This window comes from Bombus huntii, chromosome 14, assembly GCF_024542735.1.
Source record: "Bombus huntii isolate Logan2020A chromosome 14, iyBomHunt1.1, whole genome shotgun sequence".
Classification (NCBI taxonomy): Eukaryota; Metazoa; Arthropoda; class Insecta; order Hymenoptera; family Apidae; genus Bombus; species Bombus huntii.
This window is the reverse complement of record NC_066251.1, coordinates 3113268-3129098: the sequence shown is the minus strand read 5'-3', so window position 1 is coordinate 3129098 and position 15831 is coordinate 3113268. Positions and strand designations below refer to the sequence as shown.

The 15831-nt window shown below is 28.8% G+C and overlaps 3 protein-coding genes across 5 annotated transcripts; 2 read left to right on the top strand and 1 right to left on the bottom strand.

Annotated features, from left to right (window-relative positions):
- The first annotated feature begins 68 nt into the window (after positions 1-68).
- On the top strand, positions 69-2739 carry LOC126873095 (actin-like protein 6B). 2 transcript variants are annotated; one of them, XM_050633620.1, is made up of 6 exons: positions 69-373; positions 697-1042; positions 1127-1456; positions 1531-1782; positions 1862-2059; positions 2136-2739. In XM_050633620.1, the coding sequence occupies exons 1-6, from the start codon at positions 267-269 to the stop codon at positions 2349-2351; spliced, it is 1449 nt and encodes a 482-aa protein (XP_050489577.1). In that variant the 5' UTR covers positions 69-266; the 3' UTR covers positions 2352-2739. The 2 variants fall into 2 exon arrangements, with proteins under 2 accessions (XP_050489577.1, XP_050489578.1); XM_050633621.1 differs by having other exon boundaries at positions 303-481.
- A 203-nt stretch (positions 2740-2942) lies between these two features.
- LOC126873398 (odorant receptor 13a-like) lies at positions 2943-4928 on the top strand. Its single transcript, XM_050634241.1, has 7 exons — positions 2943-3398; positions 3481-3633; positions 3714-3894; positions 3972-4300; positions 4361-4463; positions 4548-4652; positions 4716-4928. The coding sequence occupies exons 1-7, from the start codon at positions 3223-3225 to the stop codon at positions 4926-4928; spliced, it is 1260 nt and encodes a 419-aa protein (XP_050490198.1). The 5' UTR covers positions 2943-3222.
- Positions 4740-15757, bottom strand: LOC126873080 (serine/threonine-protein kinase atr). 2 transcript variants are annotated; one of them, XR_007692296.1, is made up of 40 exons: positions 15574-15757; positions 15291-15496; positions 15042-15212; positions 14828-14985; positions 14609-14758; positions 14313-14511; positions 14101-14240; positions 13451-14019; positions 13217-13381; positions 12670-13152; positions 12423-12600; positions 12104-12349; positions 11914-12030; positions 11715-11837; positions 11399-11646; positions 11114-11335; positions 10867-11038; positions 10667-10793; positions 10481-10605; positions 10247-10407; positions 10010-10170; positions 9736-9929; positions 9586-9670; positions 9362-9507; positions 9177-9293; positions 8742-9106; positions 8372-8632; positions 8078-8303; positions 7638-7822; positions 7381-7580; positions 7140-7312; positions 6940-7083; positions 6727-6884; positions 6428-6659; positions 6204-6342; positions 6014-6128; positions 5777-5930; positions 5391-5627; positions 4975-5311; positions 4740-4895 (listed from the first exon to the last, which is right to left on the bottom strand). XR_007692296.1 is itself a non-coding variant. In XM_050633577.1 (39 exons), the coding sequence occupies exons 1-39, from the start codon at positions 15615-15617 to the stop codon at positions 5129-5131; spliced, it is 7479 nt and encodes a 2492-aa protein (XP_050489534.1). In that variant the 5' UTR covers positions 15618-15757; the 3' UTR covers positions 4875-5128. The 2 variants fall into 2 exon arrangements, 1 of the variants encoding a protein (XP_050489534.1); XM_050633577.1 differs by having other exon boundaries at positions 4875-5311.
- Between the last annotated feature and the right edge of the window lie 74 nt (positions 15758-15831).

Here is a 15831-nt window from a genome sequence, read left to right as displayed (position 1 = left end):
TTTCTGGGGATGGAAAATCTATACGTCTGTCTCTCTGTGGAGATGATTTTTAAATGTAATTTTACTTCTTCCAAAACATTCATCGTTATTACATATTATACATCTCATTTATAATTTCTTATTTGTCACGTAAATGAAATATTAAGTGATACGAAAAATATTGTATACACTTATTTTGTATTATAATTGTGTTACAAAAATGATATTGCTGCGTGATTTTACAATTGTTTACAATAAACTATTAATATACCTTCATTTTAATTCTTATGCGAAACACACATGTGAGGAGATCTAAGGATTATAAAATTCGATTGTGTGTATCTAGAGATAACCATGTTTATGGTGGCGGTATCAAGCGTCTTTCTGATTTGAGGTTATGTTTCTGTTGTATTTAAAAGAAATACGTAAATAAACGTTCATGTAGTCGTCAAATGCATGTATTTTTGCAATTTCATTGAGTTATTTTTGTAAGAAAGTTACGGTGAGTTATAAGGTTAAGAGAGAGATAGAAATTTAATTGTAATTCACGAATTTGTTAGTATTATATTTGTTACCACTTCAATTTGTCTGTAGTAAACTTATTATTTATATCATTTTTATAAAAACCTACATTTAAGGCTAGTTTACTATATTATATAAACTTAAATGTTATTAAGGGAGGATTTTTCAACTGAAACAATCTAATTCTTATCATAGATATTTTAAAATAAACAAAATGTCAGGCGGCATGCTTTATGGAGGAGATGAAATTGGAGCCTTAGTATTTGACTTGGGTCATCATTCTTTAAGAGTTGGTTATGCTCAAGAAGATACCCCTAAAGCTGAAATTCCAGCAGTTATAGGTGTAGGAGAAGATGGCAATTGTACAGCAACAAAAACAGAACCAATGGACATTGATGATAAAAAGCCAGACAACAATATTACACAATCTGGGACCAAGTATTATATTGATACTACTGTACTTCATGTTCCAAGAAGCAATATGGAAGTTGTAAGTTACATGAAGGATGGGATGATTGAGGATTGGGATCATTTTGAGAAGGTAATGTAGAAATATAATATTCTACAGTAAATTTCATTTTCATGTGTATAGAATATAGATATATCTGAGTATGTGTTTTAATAGGTTTTAGATTATACCTATTCCAAAGTAATTCAGTCAGATGCAGAATATCATCCAGTACTGTTTTCTGAATCTCCATGGAATGTACGCAGTAAAAGAGAAAAACTGACTGAACTAATGTTTGAGAAGTATAATGTACCAGCCTATTTCCTTGTCAAAAATGCGGTTCTTGCTGCTTTTGCAAATGGTAGAGCAACTGGTATTGTAGTTGACAGTGGTGCAACACATACTTCTGCTGTACCAGTTCAAGACGGTTTTGTATTAACACAGGCAATAGTTAAATCTCCACTTGGAGGAGATTATATAAGTATGCAATGCAGACAATTTCTTCAGGTATAAATATGGTTGTAAATATTCTTTTATGATAGTGTAGAAGATGGATAACTGTATTTTCAAAATAATAACAGGATAATGACATTGACTTGTCCCCTTCTTACATGGTGGGTAGCAAAGAAGTTGTTAAAGATCATGAAAAACCAAGATGGGTAAGAAAGAAGGGATTACCTGATGTTACTAAATCTTGGCATAATTATATGGTAAAGAAACTTATACAGGACTTCCAAGCTACAGTGTTGCAAGTATCAGAAACTCCATATGATGAAAAAATTGTTTCCACAATTCCTGCAGTTCAATATGAATTTCCTGCTGGATATCATCAGGTAAAAATTAAGTAATATACAATTATCAAAAAAATTGAATAGTTAGATATTTAATAAAACAATAAAATAAAATTTCAAGGATTTTGGAAGTGAAAGATTTCGTATACCAGAAGCACTTTTTGACCCCAGTATGGTACAAATGCGTGGTGGTCTGGTTGGTAATACTATGTTAGGAGTAGGTCATATTGTTACAACTAGTGTAGGCATGTGTGATGTTGATGTAAGACCAGCACTTTATGGTAGTGTTGTTGTGACTGGTGGCAATTCATTCATTCAGGTATATATTAATAAAAAATGTTAATTTCATATCAACAATTTTTCATAATTTTTAACATTCATATAATATCATACAGGGCTTTCCGGAACGTTTAAACCGAGATCTTTCCATGAGAATTCCATCTAGTATGAGATTGAAACTAATTAGTGTAAATGGATGTGCTGAACGACGATTCGGAGCTTGGATCGGTGGATCAATTTTGGCTTCAATTGGAACTTTCCAACAAATGTGGATATCAAGCCAAGAATATGAAGAAAGCGGCAAAAGCCAAGTAGAACGAAAATGTCCTTAAATAGAAACATAAGCTATTTCCATATGTCCTTTCTTAATAATATTATCAGTACTTGTACAAATATATTTCTGATAAATGTGTTAAGGAAATAACTATAAATTGATACATCTGATACAATTAAGTCTGATATGCAATCATGAAAGATTTGGATTTTTTTTAATAATATTCATTTAAGTGTGTTCTACATATTGACCTAAGACATGAATAAGTATGTTCTACTTATGTGTATTACTGAAATCTGTAAAATATGTAGTCAAACATGAAAATTTTATTTATTATTAATGCACAACATAGACGCAATAAAATGTTATAAAGAATGGTGTATAAAGAATTGTACTAAGATTTTTATAAAAACTTGCAGTAAAAGGCTGTGTCTTTGAAATCTTCATGATTACTGTTGTTCCTCCACATATGTTTCCTCTTGAAATTAACTTTAATTCTAGGGACAATTCTCCCTCATAGAATACTACAGTAAAATATAGCTTTCTTTTTAAAGTTCCTCCTTGTCATTATACTTAATATTCTATGGTAAAGATGTGCAAATAATATATGATCCAAGTATATAACTTCAAAGGAGACTAGACATATTCATTAAATGACTATTCCCGTATGGCTATATACTTCCTTTTATACGTTTTAGCAAAAAGTACTCCACAAAGCAAATATGTCATTATGCTCTTAATAATTTAGGGCAACAATTAAACGTGTTAAACTTACAATGTTTCACTGTTTAAAAGTAGTTGTCCAGTAATGACGGAATGAGTCCTAAACATGGACAAAATCTAAATTGTGTGGAAACATAGTTTTTAAATGTGCAAATAAAATGTGTTTATTATTATAAATCAAATATCTGAATAGATAGCCAAATACAATGAATATTAGAGATTATGTTTTCATAAATCAACTAGTTCTTAAATTTGTTGGACTTTATCCAATAAGTATTGTGAGATATGTTATATGTATTAGTTGTATTATGCTTATTATTATACCACAAATAACAATGATTTATACAAATTGGAATGATTTAAACATTGTTATGGAAATAGGGTTTGCATATTTCTAAAAATGAAGTAATCAACATTTCTTGTAAATAAAATATTTATTAGATCCTTCTTTTTATTGTTCGTAGCTCAACTTTACTAACAATTTCGCTTGCTATGTTAAAATCAGCAATTTGGATGTTCAATAGAAAGAATTTAGAGCTTTTTATTGAATTCATGTTAACAGATTACTGGAAAATAATTGAAGCTAATGTTTTTGAATACTTAAAAAAATATGCATTGTATATAATTATTAATATTTAAAACTAAATTATTTGTTTTATAAATGTATTTTCCATATAAATAATATATATCCTTTCAGATATGCTAAAACCATTACCAAAGGATATCTCATTTCTATGTGTAACGCCTTATTATTTTTCTTTAGTTTACCTATTATCGAAATATTAATTACAAAGCATGAAGATTCAGATAATTTTACTATGAACTTTCCATTTGCTGCATCATATCCTGTGGCTTTTTATAAATTTCCCTTGTATGAGGTACCATTACATTTCACTTGCATTACAAACACGATTTAATTGTAGTTACTAGTTTATAAATATAATTACATATATAGATTGCATATGCATCTCAAATATTGGCAACAAGTATTTGTTGTTTGGTCATGCTTGCAACTGATGGTCTAATTGCAACTGCTCTACTTCATACATGCGGACATTTTGCGGTACTTAGAAAAAATGTGAAACAACTCGATTCATACATCTATCGTGTATGTATTGTATTCTACTATATATATGTATATAATTGTAATGTTATATATTTTAAAATAATCCAATTATTGCAGATAACTCGTTTAAAGACTAATTCAAAACACATAAATGCAAATTTATACGAAATCAAAATTCAAATAATACATGTAATCAAACATCATCAAGTAGTGCTTTGGTAAATAGATTTCATGTGCTTCCAAAAATTTTATTATTTCTTATTCACTTTAATATAATTCAGGTTTTGCGACAATATGGAAAAAAATTTCCATCTAATACTCTTTTTACAAGCAATGATCAGTAGTCTCCTAATTTGTTTCGTCGGATTTCAGGTTTCTGCAGTACGCATATTTACAGATTTAAAAATTGTAATAAATCATAAGCAACTTATTATATGTTATTTAATACATATTTTTGCATTACAGACGTTAATGGAACAGTCTAAAATGATTAAGTTTGCTTCTCATTTAATCGTGGCATTTTTTCAATTATTACTTTTCTGTTTTCCTGGAGACATGTTAATACAAGAGGTGGATGATATTATATAATTACATATGTATAAGAATAGATGTACTTAATTTTAAGTGTAAAAGAGTTTCAGTATAAGCACAGCTGTATATTCCATACAATGGTCTCAATTAGCAACTTTTATTAAAGATGAATTGTGTATGATCATTGTGCGTTCTCAAAGACCTAGTTATATTACAGCAGGAAAATTATACATAATGCATTTGGAAAATTTTACAGCGGTAAAAGTTTCATCACATATTTATCTAAAAAAATATGTAAAATTTTCGTTAGCATAATATTACCGAGATAATAACAATTATTTGACCATTTATATATATTTACAGATACTCAGTACTGCATTTTCATATTTTATGATGCTTCAGAGCTTTAATTCAGAATCTTAGTCTAGGAACTGGTTTGTATAGTTTCAATTTACTAATAATCAGTTGATGTATAAACATTAAATTATTAAATACTTAATAAATCGTAATATTCTTTACATGTATGCGCCCCATCCAAAGTACATTTGACAAAGATTATCTACATTAGTTGCTTCTAAAATCAACTGATTAGTTTGTCCCTCAACACTAAGATTTAAAGCAATATTCTCTAATTTTTTTCCATGATATCGAATTAAACCTTTGAGTCGTTGTTCTATATTTTTTATATGTTCCACAGCCTAAAATTTCAATTATGTATTTTATGTTCCATTTATATTAACAATTTATTGCATTATAATATATTATATTATGGCTTACTTTTTCATTTGTTTTCTCACCACCTTCACTAATATGATTCTTATTCCAGCTTACAAGTGGGTCATATACAAATGGTGTTAATACACTTAATAATGTGCTACTTTGTTGTCGGAGAACCCTCATAGTTATTTCACAAGCGCGCCTAAACGGTCCCTCAATTTTTAATGGTCCCATAGCATCTACCATATTATGCGTTAAACGAAATGGTACACGTTCTGGCCACTCAAACAATTCTCCCTGATAATTGAAATATTTTTGAATTATTACAATAATTATTGTATATAAACTACTTAGTCATGTTTTGCCTTACTAGATAAAACAAAGAATAAATGTGAAGCATTTAAATTGTATTGAGGTTTTAATTTATGAATAAATCTCTTACATACCCTATTAAACAAACAATTAAAATCTACGTGTACACAATCTCCACATTTAGAATCAAATAATATATTTTCTCCATGACGATCTCCAAGGCCAAGAATATATCCCACCATAGACATTACTGCTGTAGTTCTAATATAGGCAGTACGTGCTTCATACCTATTATACATATATGTTTATTATTTTTTTACGTTTAAATAATATATGTTTGCTTTATCTACAGAAATAATTGTGAAACGCACCACCCATATGGATCAGGGAATGTAAGACGAAACCAATCTCCGAGTACTGATGGATGACGCGGAAGAAGTTGTTGTAGAAACACCTTCTTTTTCTTCTCCAATGGATCTTTTAACGCTACAATGCAATGTTCAAGTAAGAATTTTCGTACTTATCAACAATGTTTCTTTACAATATAGTATTTCTACTTACAGCATAATATGCTTCTAAGTTCTCTATTCGAAATTGCAATACCTCTTTCTTTATACAAACTTATAATAATGGGTCTAAACCCAACTAAATTCGGTACCCATTCTACTAAACCGCATTCTTCATTCAGAGGTACAACGCTCTGTAATTTAAACTTACACTTAATTTAAACTCTGTAATTAAAATTTAAGCTCCTAACAGTACATTTAAAGTTATTATGTATTTACATATGTCCGTATATACAATCTTCTTTGTCGAGATTCTGGATCATTTTGAAGATATTTATTTACAATATCATTGAATTCCATTAATCTGAAGTCTCTTCGTAAATCATCTTTTGGCTTACACATAAATAGATAATCTTTACCATCCGACCCTTTTAATGTAATACGCCGCGGTCTTTGAAGAGATGGCATAACAGCTACATTATCTTCTATTCCGGATATATGAATCCAATTTCTAAAATTTACAAAAAATTATAAACTTTTTATGATATACAGTGATATAAAAAAAATGTCATACATACGAAGAAAATGCATTATAATTTTCTAACGACATGCCCTTAGACGGCAGATGCAGTTGTCTAAATTTGGTCGTTGGTATCATTATTGGACTAAATTCCTTGCTTGAAAGTAAACGGGGAAGATTCCGTGACAAGAGATTTACCGTCGTATTCATAACACCCTGTTAAAGAATCATAAATATATAAAAGTTTATATAAATTAGTATTTTAACTTACTTCTGGTATTGCTTTATTTGATAATTCAATTAATCGCTCCCATAATTTATGAAAATCTGTAATAAGTTTGGTCATTTCTGGCGTTTTAAGTTTAGGATGACTAAGAATTTCTTGGCAACGTCTTTGTCGTGCAGGATATGAAGACTGTAAAGAGTATTCTATTAAAATTTTCTTTAATTATTAATAGATAAATAACTTACATTAATAACTGATGCCATCATCCATAAACTATGTTGGGGATAAGCATGAATTAGTTTTACTAATATGGTACAGATAGTCTTTTGCACCTCAAGAGAAGGATGACATATTCGTGATACAAGTTGGCTAAATGCAGTTAGCCACATGAATATTGGTAGTCTTTCATGATACACTTCTATACCATAGGAAAGAAATCATCATTTAGTTTTATTTTAATTCAATAGTTGGAATTATTATACTCACCCATGATTTTTGACATTTTTAATAATGCGTCTCGTCGAAATTTTTCTTGTTCCCCATCATTAAGACTGTCAGATCGTGATGTTGCACGCGAAGCGAAATCTAACCATATAGTCAACATTCTCGGCATAGATTGATGAATGTACTTACAACCATATTGAAGTGACTTCCCATAGTAATTCATGGTATGCACTTGTAAATCTCTAAACATATTGTTAATTATCTTACCCATTAGAAATAATGTATTGTTTTGTACTTACCGTCCCATTGAATCTTTCTCTTCATCAGACATTCTATCTATAACAGACTCATAGTACTGTGCACAAAACAGTAAACTTTTTTCCCATTCTCTCCAAACTTCAATAGCTTCTTTGTAATTTATAATATTAGCATCGGTATCTACATTAACTGTTTCATCATTATATTTCGCATATAAAAGTTTTGCCTATACAATAAATGAATATTGGTATTATTGGCTAAAGGTGGGATTTCCTATGTGCGTACAACGCGCGCGGTTGCATCAGACATAATCCTAAACGCGAATCACATGATATCGCTACAAACACAAAAGCATGCTTCTTTATTGAGAGTTTAAGATTATGTCTTAAGATATAGATGCGTGCGTTGATTGGACGCACGTAGGAAATCCCACCCTAATATTACACTATACCAATATTATACTTCTTTTGTATAAACAAACCTTTGCACATTGTTTCCTTTCTTCTAAAGATTCGCCTGTTGGCAAATTTTTGTAGTGCATAGCTGGACGAAAACAACTGGAGAAACAACGCTTTAGGGTTATAAAAGCGTCTTCTTGACAGCCCTTTTGCCAATATAATTGTGCTTGTTCTATATAAAGTTGTTGTGGAGGACAAGAATCACTGGCAGACAAAATATACATATATGCTTGTTGATGTAATCCACTCCTGAAAGAAATGAGTAACAAAGCAAGATGATAAATATTATATATGTAGTTATAAATAATGGCACTTACTTTCTCGCAATCTTCGCACTCTTAAGCCAAATCTTGCCAATTTCTTGTTTTAATACAGAATTTTCTTTGTTTTCAATTTCTCTCTGTAATTGAAGTGCCAAATCTAGTGTAGCTCTACGCATACTCAACACAAATTCTACTCCTCGTGAAGCGCGGACAAGTTGACCACGTTTCTCCCATTCTTCGAATATCATTGGTAATTTTCCCATATCAGTCAGCATAGTAGCAACTGCTTTATCAAATTCATTTAATATATGTAACCTATCCATCATAATAAGTACAGTAAAAAATAATTAGTTCAGTAAGACAGTAAGTAAGATACAATAAACCGTTTTTTAGCATGAGATATAGTTTTAAATATTAATCTTACTTCATAATGTAAGAATAGCTTTGTTGATAAGCTCCTGGCCGTGATGCATCTTCTAACAATGATACCAGATTCTTTTTTAAGGATGATAAATCTGGTTTAATACCTTTCTTAAGATCTTCAAGTAGTATATGTTTTATATTTTTTTGGGAAGTGTCATCAAATCTTATGAAATGAGCTAATCTCCAAAACGGCTCGTGTTCAATCATTAATGGCTCTAACTCTGATCTGTTACTTAAGACTCCTTCAGTGATATGTTTTGCTGTAAAAGGTTGATCGAGACCAAGATAACACTGGATCATTCCTTGTAAATATGTATGCTTCAAAGTTTTTTTCTGTGCCAATCTTTCATAACAGGTAGCAGCATCCTATATATTTCATGAACATTTCGAATATATGAATATATATTGATATTTAAATAAATAAATTTTATTATACCTGAAGTTGCCCATTGACTTCATGAGCTAAAACTAGTTGTTGAACTGTAGGAGTATGATCCTGTGTAGCTAATATGCCAGATATGCCATCTGGTTCATCCAGTTGTGCATATATTTTCTACATATACACAAAAAAGAAGATATAGCTAATAAACGGACTATTTTTAACCTTATATTGATACTTACAGCAAGTAATCCACCCTCCAATGCTTCTGATAATCCCTTATTAGAAGAAGCCATGTGTTGTTCTAAATACATTAGTGCTCTATGATATTCTTGAAATTGATAACATCCTTCTGCCACTACTAATGCATTTAATGTTTCACAAAAGTCTAGATTCAACAATAAAATATATATTCATTAATAATTATTATATTTTATTGTTAACAATTTAAATATAAAGGACTCACTCTTTAAAGCTTCATACTTGTGATTTCGAACCAATCGTTGTTCCCAAAGCCATCTTTGCAAATGATCTAATACTGAAAATATGATCTATTCGAAAATTATAAAAAAGATTATTAATTGAGCAGTAAAAATATCATTTTTTATATACATACCTGTGCACAACGTGTACGCCTAGTTTCTTCGGAAATTCTGGCATCATCTGCTTTTATTCTATGTCCATGTCTAAGAGGTCTATGACGTGATAGTTCAGGATCAAGTGTAGGTTTTTTTCTAACATCGATAATTGTTAATATTTCTTCTCGTATTTTTGCGTGCTCTTGTGTAGTACTATTTGTTATTATATACGCTGATGAGTAAAATATAATGTATGTTTAGATTATAGTTAATGACTCATACTGCGAAAATAATATTAATAAAAATGCTTACCAACAACATGGGGTAAACAAAATGTTAATATTTTTATATCACGCTTGAGTGCTAATTTACATGCTCGTAATACATTATTAAGAGATTCATCGTGGATATTACTAAACATATTACAAAACCAATTATATGCCCAGTTTTCTACAGAGGAACCAGCTTCAGAACTGTTTGAAAAATAAGTTAATTGAATATAATGAATAATAATTCAATATTATAACCCTTTTTTTATTAAGTATTTACCCATAAATAGGATGAGGAAACGTTTTGTCATCACTGATAGTTGCAATCTTGTAATGTGAAGTTAAAAATGGGGTAATGATCTGTTTCATAGTCACTGGTAAACTATTCCATAGTTCACTGTTTTTCCCTTGGGGCGAAATATCATATGTTCTTAAAATTTCCTAAAATTATTTACATTTGTAAAATACAAATGTATCTGTCATAGAGAAGGCCATAAGATAATGTATTACTTACTTGAATAGCAAGTGAGAAACAATCCATACTCTGACTACTTTTCTGCATTTGAAACGCCCGAACATGCTCAAAAAGTATAGCACAAGCAAATTCTTCATTCATATCAGAAATAAATTTACTGTCAACTAAAATGTAAAAGAAATTAATATAAAAACTAAATAAATAACAAATTAATGTACAGTATACCTCTAGAAATAATTCTACGAGGGAGAAGACTTGGTTCAATAGCTCCTAATTCTCCTAAACATTCGCCATATAATAGACGGATAGATTCATCTTTATGTTGACATCCGATTAATAATGTGTATAATAACTAAAAAGTTATTTATATCATAATAGTTACTATATATCATTAACATATTTTTTATTTTAAGTAACAAACCCACATCAACAATCAATGGATGGATATTTGTTTCACTCAAAATCATTTCATTCAGTTGACTACGATTTTCAGCTAAAAATTTTTGTAAATACATCAAAGCTCTGATTATTACTTCGTCCGTTTCATGCGTAATTCGTTTAAGCCATAATTTTAAATTCTCTTCAAATCCTTTAGGCCTAAAATTTATACAAACGTTAATACAGTAAACTATTTAAGTATTTAATATTTGGAAAAAAATATATTTTATATACCTAGCTTGTAAAATTCGTGCTTTAATTATGCTTGACATTTCAACAGGTACTTCAATATCATCTATAAAAAACAATTCTGCAATATGTTCTGGACATTCTTCATTACATTTAATAAGTAGGAACATTAGCATTGTAATTATTTTTTCTCGATACATATTTAATAACGATATTAATGAAACATATATCGTTGGTAACAATGGACCAAGTTCTTTAATAGCTATACTGAAAAATTAATAGACAATTCATTATTCGTTATTTGCGAACATAATGATTTTTATTACATACTTATGAATAAATGCATTCCATGCATCACAAACAAGAGGTCTAAATCCTGGTCTTTTAAATCCTAGCGAAGTTCGTAGTGTCGCCAAAATCTTATACCTCAGCGGTGTCAAATATTGTGCACCCATATACTCCATTAGTGCAGCTAATGAAGCAAGTGCTGACTGCTGTGTATGTTCGTCCGATTTTAATCCAAGCTTTATATCAAAATTAACTAATATGCCGTGTAAACGTAAATTCAAATAAGATTCCTGTAAATATTGCACATGTATATTTGACTCTTTCTTGTAAAAAGATACAATTAAAGATATGAACTTACAATTCCTTTATGTGTAACGTAATTTTTATCTGCATTACTATCATAATCAGATATAATTTTTAATAATCCAACTATTTTCTTAGGAGACTCATGAAAGTTTAATATTATTTCTTCAAATATGCCCTATTAACCACATTTATTGAAATTATTAAAATTGAGTATTGATAATGTAGTCCAGTTTGTGTATTATATACATTACCATAAATGATTGTCTTGTTAAAAGTGATAAATTCGTCTGCGTAATTTTCGAAACTAATCTTAAACATTCCGTAGCAGTAGCAAGAGGCATATTCAGAAATGCATAACTGCAAATGTACTAAACAAATATTTAAATTAAAGTGATAATTAACAACAGCAAAATAAATACATTTCCTTATTAATATACATACAGGAAAATATTCTTTTAACATTTGTTTCTCATCCATACTGGTTAATTCAGCTATGTCATGCAAAAGAGTTCTTGCATTCGGCACATCAATAATAAAAGGAAGTAAAAAACAAACTGCGTAATGTCCATCTTTGCATAGTAACTGGCGTGATCCTTCGTAACCAATACATTTTGCAACACGGTGTATAGATGTAGCCATATTGTAAGAATAATGTATAAAGTTATGAACTGCACATTGTATTATGAGCTAAAATGGAAAAATATACTATTGCCTGATAAAATATAATTTTATACCTCTAATTTTAATAAAATTTATATACCTTGAGAAAATCTTTTTTATATCTAATGTATAAAACTTTTGGAGAAACGTTTAAGAATTTAGCAATATCATGATATGCGGTAGTTGCAAAAGCTACTGCTGCTGAAGATGATGTTGAGTGCAATATAGTAATTAAAAATATATTCAAAATTTGCCTTTCAATTATAAACAATGGAACACTAAAATTGAAAATGGTTAGGAAATTATATATATTAAACAAAATAAATATTTTTAAATATTTACTATACCATCCACAATTTCTTGCAGTAATAAGTAAAGTATCATGCAACTCATGGTTTGCATCTGTTAAAGCTTTCATAAGTGCTCGTACTATGGTATTTATAAGTGATCCAACAAATTCGTCTAAACAAACAGGTACATCATCTTCAATAGTCATAGTAAATTTTGACACGATGCCTATTTTATTCAATAATAGTCTTTTTATTGCTGTAGCAATATTGAAACGGATAGCAGGATTTTCATCTTCTATATATAAAAACCACATTTTTGCTACTTTGTTATTGTTAAAGGACATAATGTGATTTGAAAAAGAAAGAATATTTTCAGAGATTTTCAAACGTACTGAAACAAAATTTGAAGATAATAAACTGAAATATGGACGAAGAAGATGATCGTATTCTTCCAAGATATAAGCATTAGAATTTATATTGTTTTCAGATATATCATTACAATATTTGCACTTTAATGTCCATGTTGTATTATCAGATCCTCTGTGAACAAAAATATTTTATCAAACATTTCATTGATTAATGAATAAATTATATAACAAATTACCTTTTGAAACTTCCACATTTTGACAAATAACAGCATATTTTACTCAATGCAATTACAAGCATTTCATGAACTTTCTGTTCTTTTGAATGTAATGCAGGTTGAAGAACATATCTTGAAATACTTCCCAATTGTACTCCTTCACTCTTTAAAAGTAGTACACTATTCCTATCAATATTTACATGGTTTAACATATCTATTTCATTACTTTTATGATTTCAGACATGAATTACTTACAATACTGCTCCTGCTGCTATCTCAGTTTGGTAACCTACTATACATGTATTTAATAGCTTTAATCGTTCCATTCCAGTACCATGTTCACATAAAGCTTCAAGACATTTTAACATTGTATCAGTATTAAGAGATTTAGCAATTTCTTTTGCATGATTATTGAGTATATCCACAGGAATTTCAATATTTTGTATAAATGGTAATGTTAATATTTTCTGAATTAAATCTTTATCTGATTCATTATGTGCTATCATATATATTAGACATTCGAAAATAATATCTTTTTGCTGATGTAGCCCAGAATTTAGATTTTTTAATAATACCTTCAAAACATAATCTAACTCATGTGTATACAAATTTGTTGTTAACTGTAGTTCTTTCAACCATGATTGTAAAATATGTGAGGCTTTTAAGATATACATGGATGTTTTAAACCTTTCCTTTTGTGTTGCAGTTATTAACTCTTTTTTTAATAAATTCCATGAATTACATATATTATTCACTGAAGCATTTGCACTAACTGTGTGTTTGATATCAATAAGTACACAATGAATAAAAATTATAATAAAATCCTGAAATGATTTTTTTGCATTAAAATACTATAGTAGTTTATGCATTGAATATACCATCACATAATTTTAATTGTTACAAACCGGACAATATTCAAAATATGAAATAAATTTTTCTGTTTCAGAAAGACTACAAATCCTTGGTCTCATGATAAAATATTGCTGAATCTTGCTACACGCTACTTTTTGTATTTCTTCTACAGCATTAAGATTAGTATCTCGACCTAAACATGAATCTTTAATTTATAACATATTACAAAGAGAGGGCCAAAAATATTTATACATAATTAACTCACATTTCATTTCATTAACTGTAAAATCAATGATTTGAAAGCAGAGTTCAATGCTGTTTGAAGATACTGATAAAGACCGAATAAGTTCAATAGATGCCCATAAAAATTTATTCAATTGATTCTCTGATACTTCATATAAGTTTAACCACGTAGGAAGTAACTTAATAATCTCAATAACATAGAGTATCAAATTTTCATGTTCCTTAAAATGTTTAACTCCAAATTATTGATATATATATATATATATATATATATATATATATATATATATATCTTAACTTACTACACAATATACTTGCCTGTTTACTAAGTAATGAAAATTTCATTAATTTTATACAAAGATTTAATGCTATAAATTTTACATTTGGAACAGATATCATGATTATATTTAATACTTTTTCAGAGAGTATTTTATGATTCCAAACAGAAACTCCTGTCCTTTCTATAATCTGAAAAAATATAACAATCTTTATAACAATATAAAATACATTAATGAAAATTAAATAAAAATTTGTTACTTTAATTATAGATGTTTGCACTTGTGGTATATCACAGTATTTTATTGTAACAGGAAATGCTTGTAAATCCAAATTTTTTATAATATCTTTTTCTGTATGAAATTTGTTCAATACTATTGTATGTTCTTCTCCATTGATTTTGTAAAATTCTGATATTTCTGAAATTAATGATATTATTAGGTGTTGCATATATGATACCATTTTTAATACATACCTTGAAGAATGTTTATATATTCATTACTAATCGTTTCAAACATTGTAATATGATGTCTAGATAATATTCTAAGCATACAAGCTTGTATCTCTATGCTGTTGCTAAGAACTTCATTACTTAAAGGATTTCCAACTAGGTGAAACATAACACCAAACAACCAGGTGGTAAATGCTATAATTAAAGGTATGTTACTTCACTGTGTTTTGTCAATGTATCCTTATTATTATTTATTAGTCATAATTGTTATACCAGTATATTGACATTTTAGCGTTTCATTTTGCATTCCATTGCTGAAAGGTGGAATTAAAACTGTTGTCAGAGTAGCTGAACTTTTAATTATTGACTCCAATAAAGAACAAAGCATTTGTTTGGCAGTTGCATTTTTTAAATCAGAAAATATTGCAATTATAGGACTATTAATGAATTTCCATACCGAATCTGCCACTGTCACATTACTAGAAAAATCATTTTCTCATTATTATCTAAAATAAAAAATTTTATATACTTTAAAAATGTTAACACAATACTTTACCTGGTACTAGTTTGAAGAATAATTGAGTTATCATGTACTTCCATATTATTAATCCACGTTATTAATTTTCTTAGATCGTACGCAATGTATAAAAGTAAATATTACATTACAACAAAATCAAATAATTATCAAACATTGCGCTAACCGGTAGACATTGCTTAAAAATATTAAATGTGTTCGTTCATTAAAGGCATGTTTTCAAACAAAAATTTGGTGTTTTGATTCAGCGGTAAAATTAGACTTTTGAATTGGTATCGT

Coding starts and splice junctions, on each gene's coding strand:
- LOC126873080 (XM_050633577.1), bottom strand. CDS start 15,617: ATGGAAGTACATGATAACTCAATTATTCTTCAAACTAGTACCAG. Junction 14,241..14,312: donor TACAGTTAATGAAATGAAAT/GTGAGTTAATTA, acceptor ATTCATGTTTAG/GTCGAGATACTAATCTTAAT. Junction 8,304..8,371: donor AGTGCGAAGATTGCGAGAAA/GTAAGTGCCATT, acceptor CATTTCTTTCAG/GAGTGGATTACATCAACAAG.
- LOC126873398 (XM_050634241.1), top strand. CDS start 3,223: ATGAATATTAGAGATTATGTTTTCATAAATCAACTAGTTCTTAAATTT. Junction 3,399..3,480: donor AACATTGTTATGGAAATAGG/GTTTGCATATTT, acceptor TATTGTTCGTAG/CTCAACTTTACTAACAATTT. Junction 3,634..3,713: donor TACTTAAAAAAATATGCATT/GTATATAATTAT, acceptor ATATCCTTTCAG/ATATGCTAAAACCATTACCA.
- LOC126873095 (XM_050633620.1), top strand. CDS start 267: ATGCGAAACACACATGTGAGGAGATCTAAGGATTATAAAATTCGATTG. Junction 374..696: donor AAGCGTCTTTCTGATTTGAG/GTTATGTTTCTG, acceptor TTCTTATCATAG/ATATTTTAAAATAAACAAAA. Junction 2,060..2,135: donor GTGGCAATTCATTCATTCAG/GTATATATTAAT, acceptor AATATCATACAG/GGCTTTCCGGAACGTTTAAA.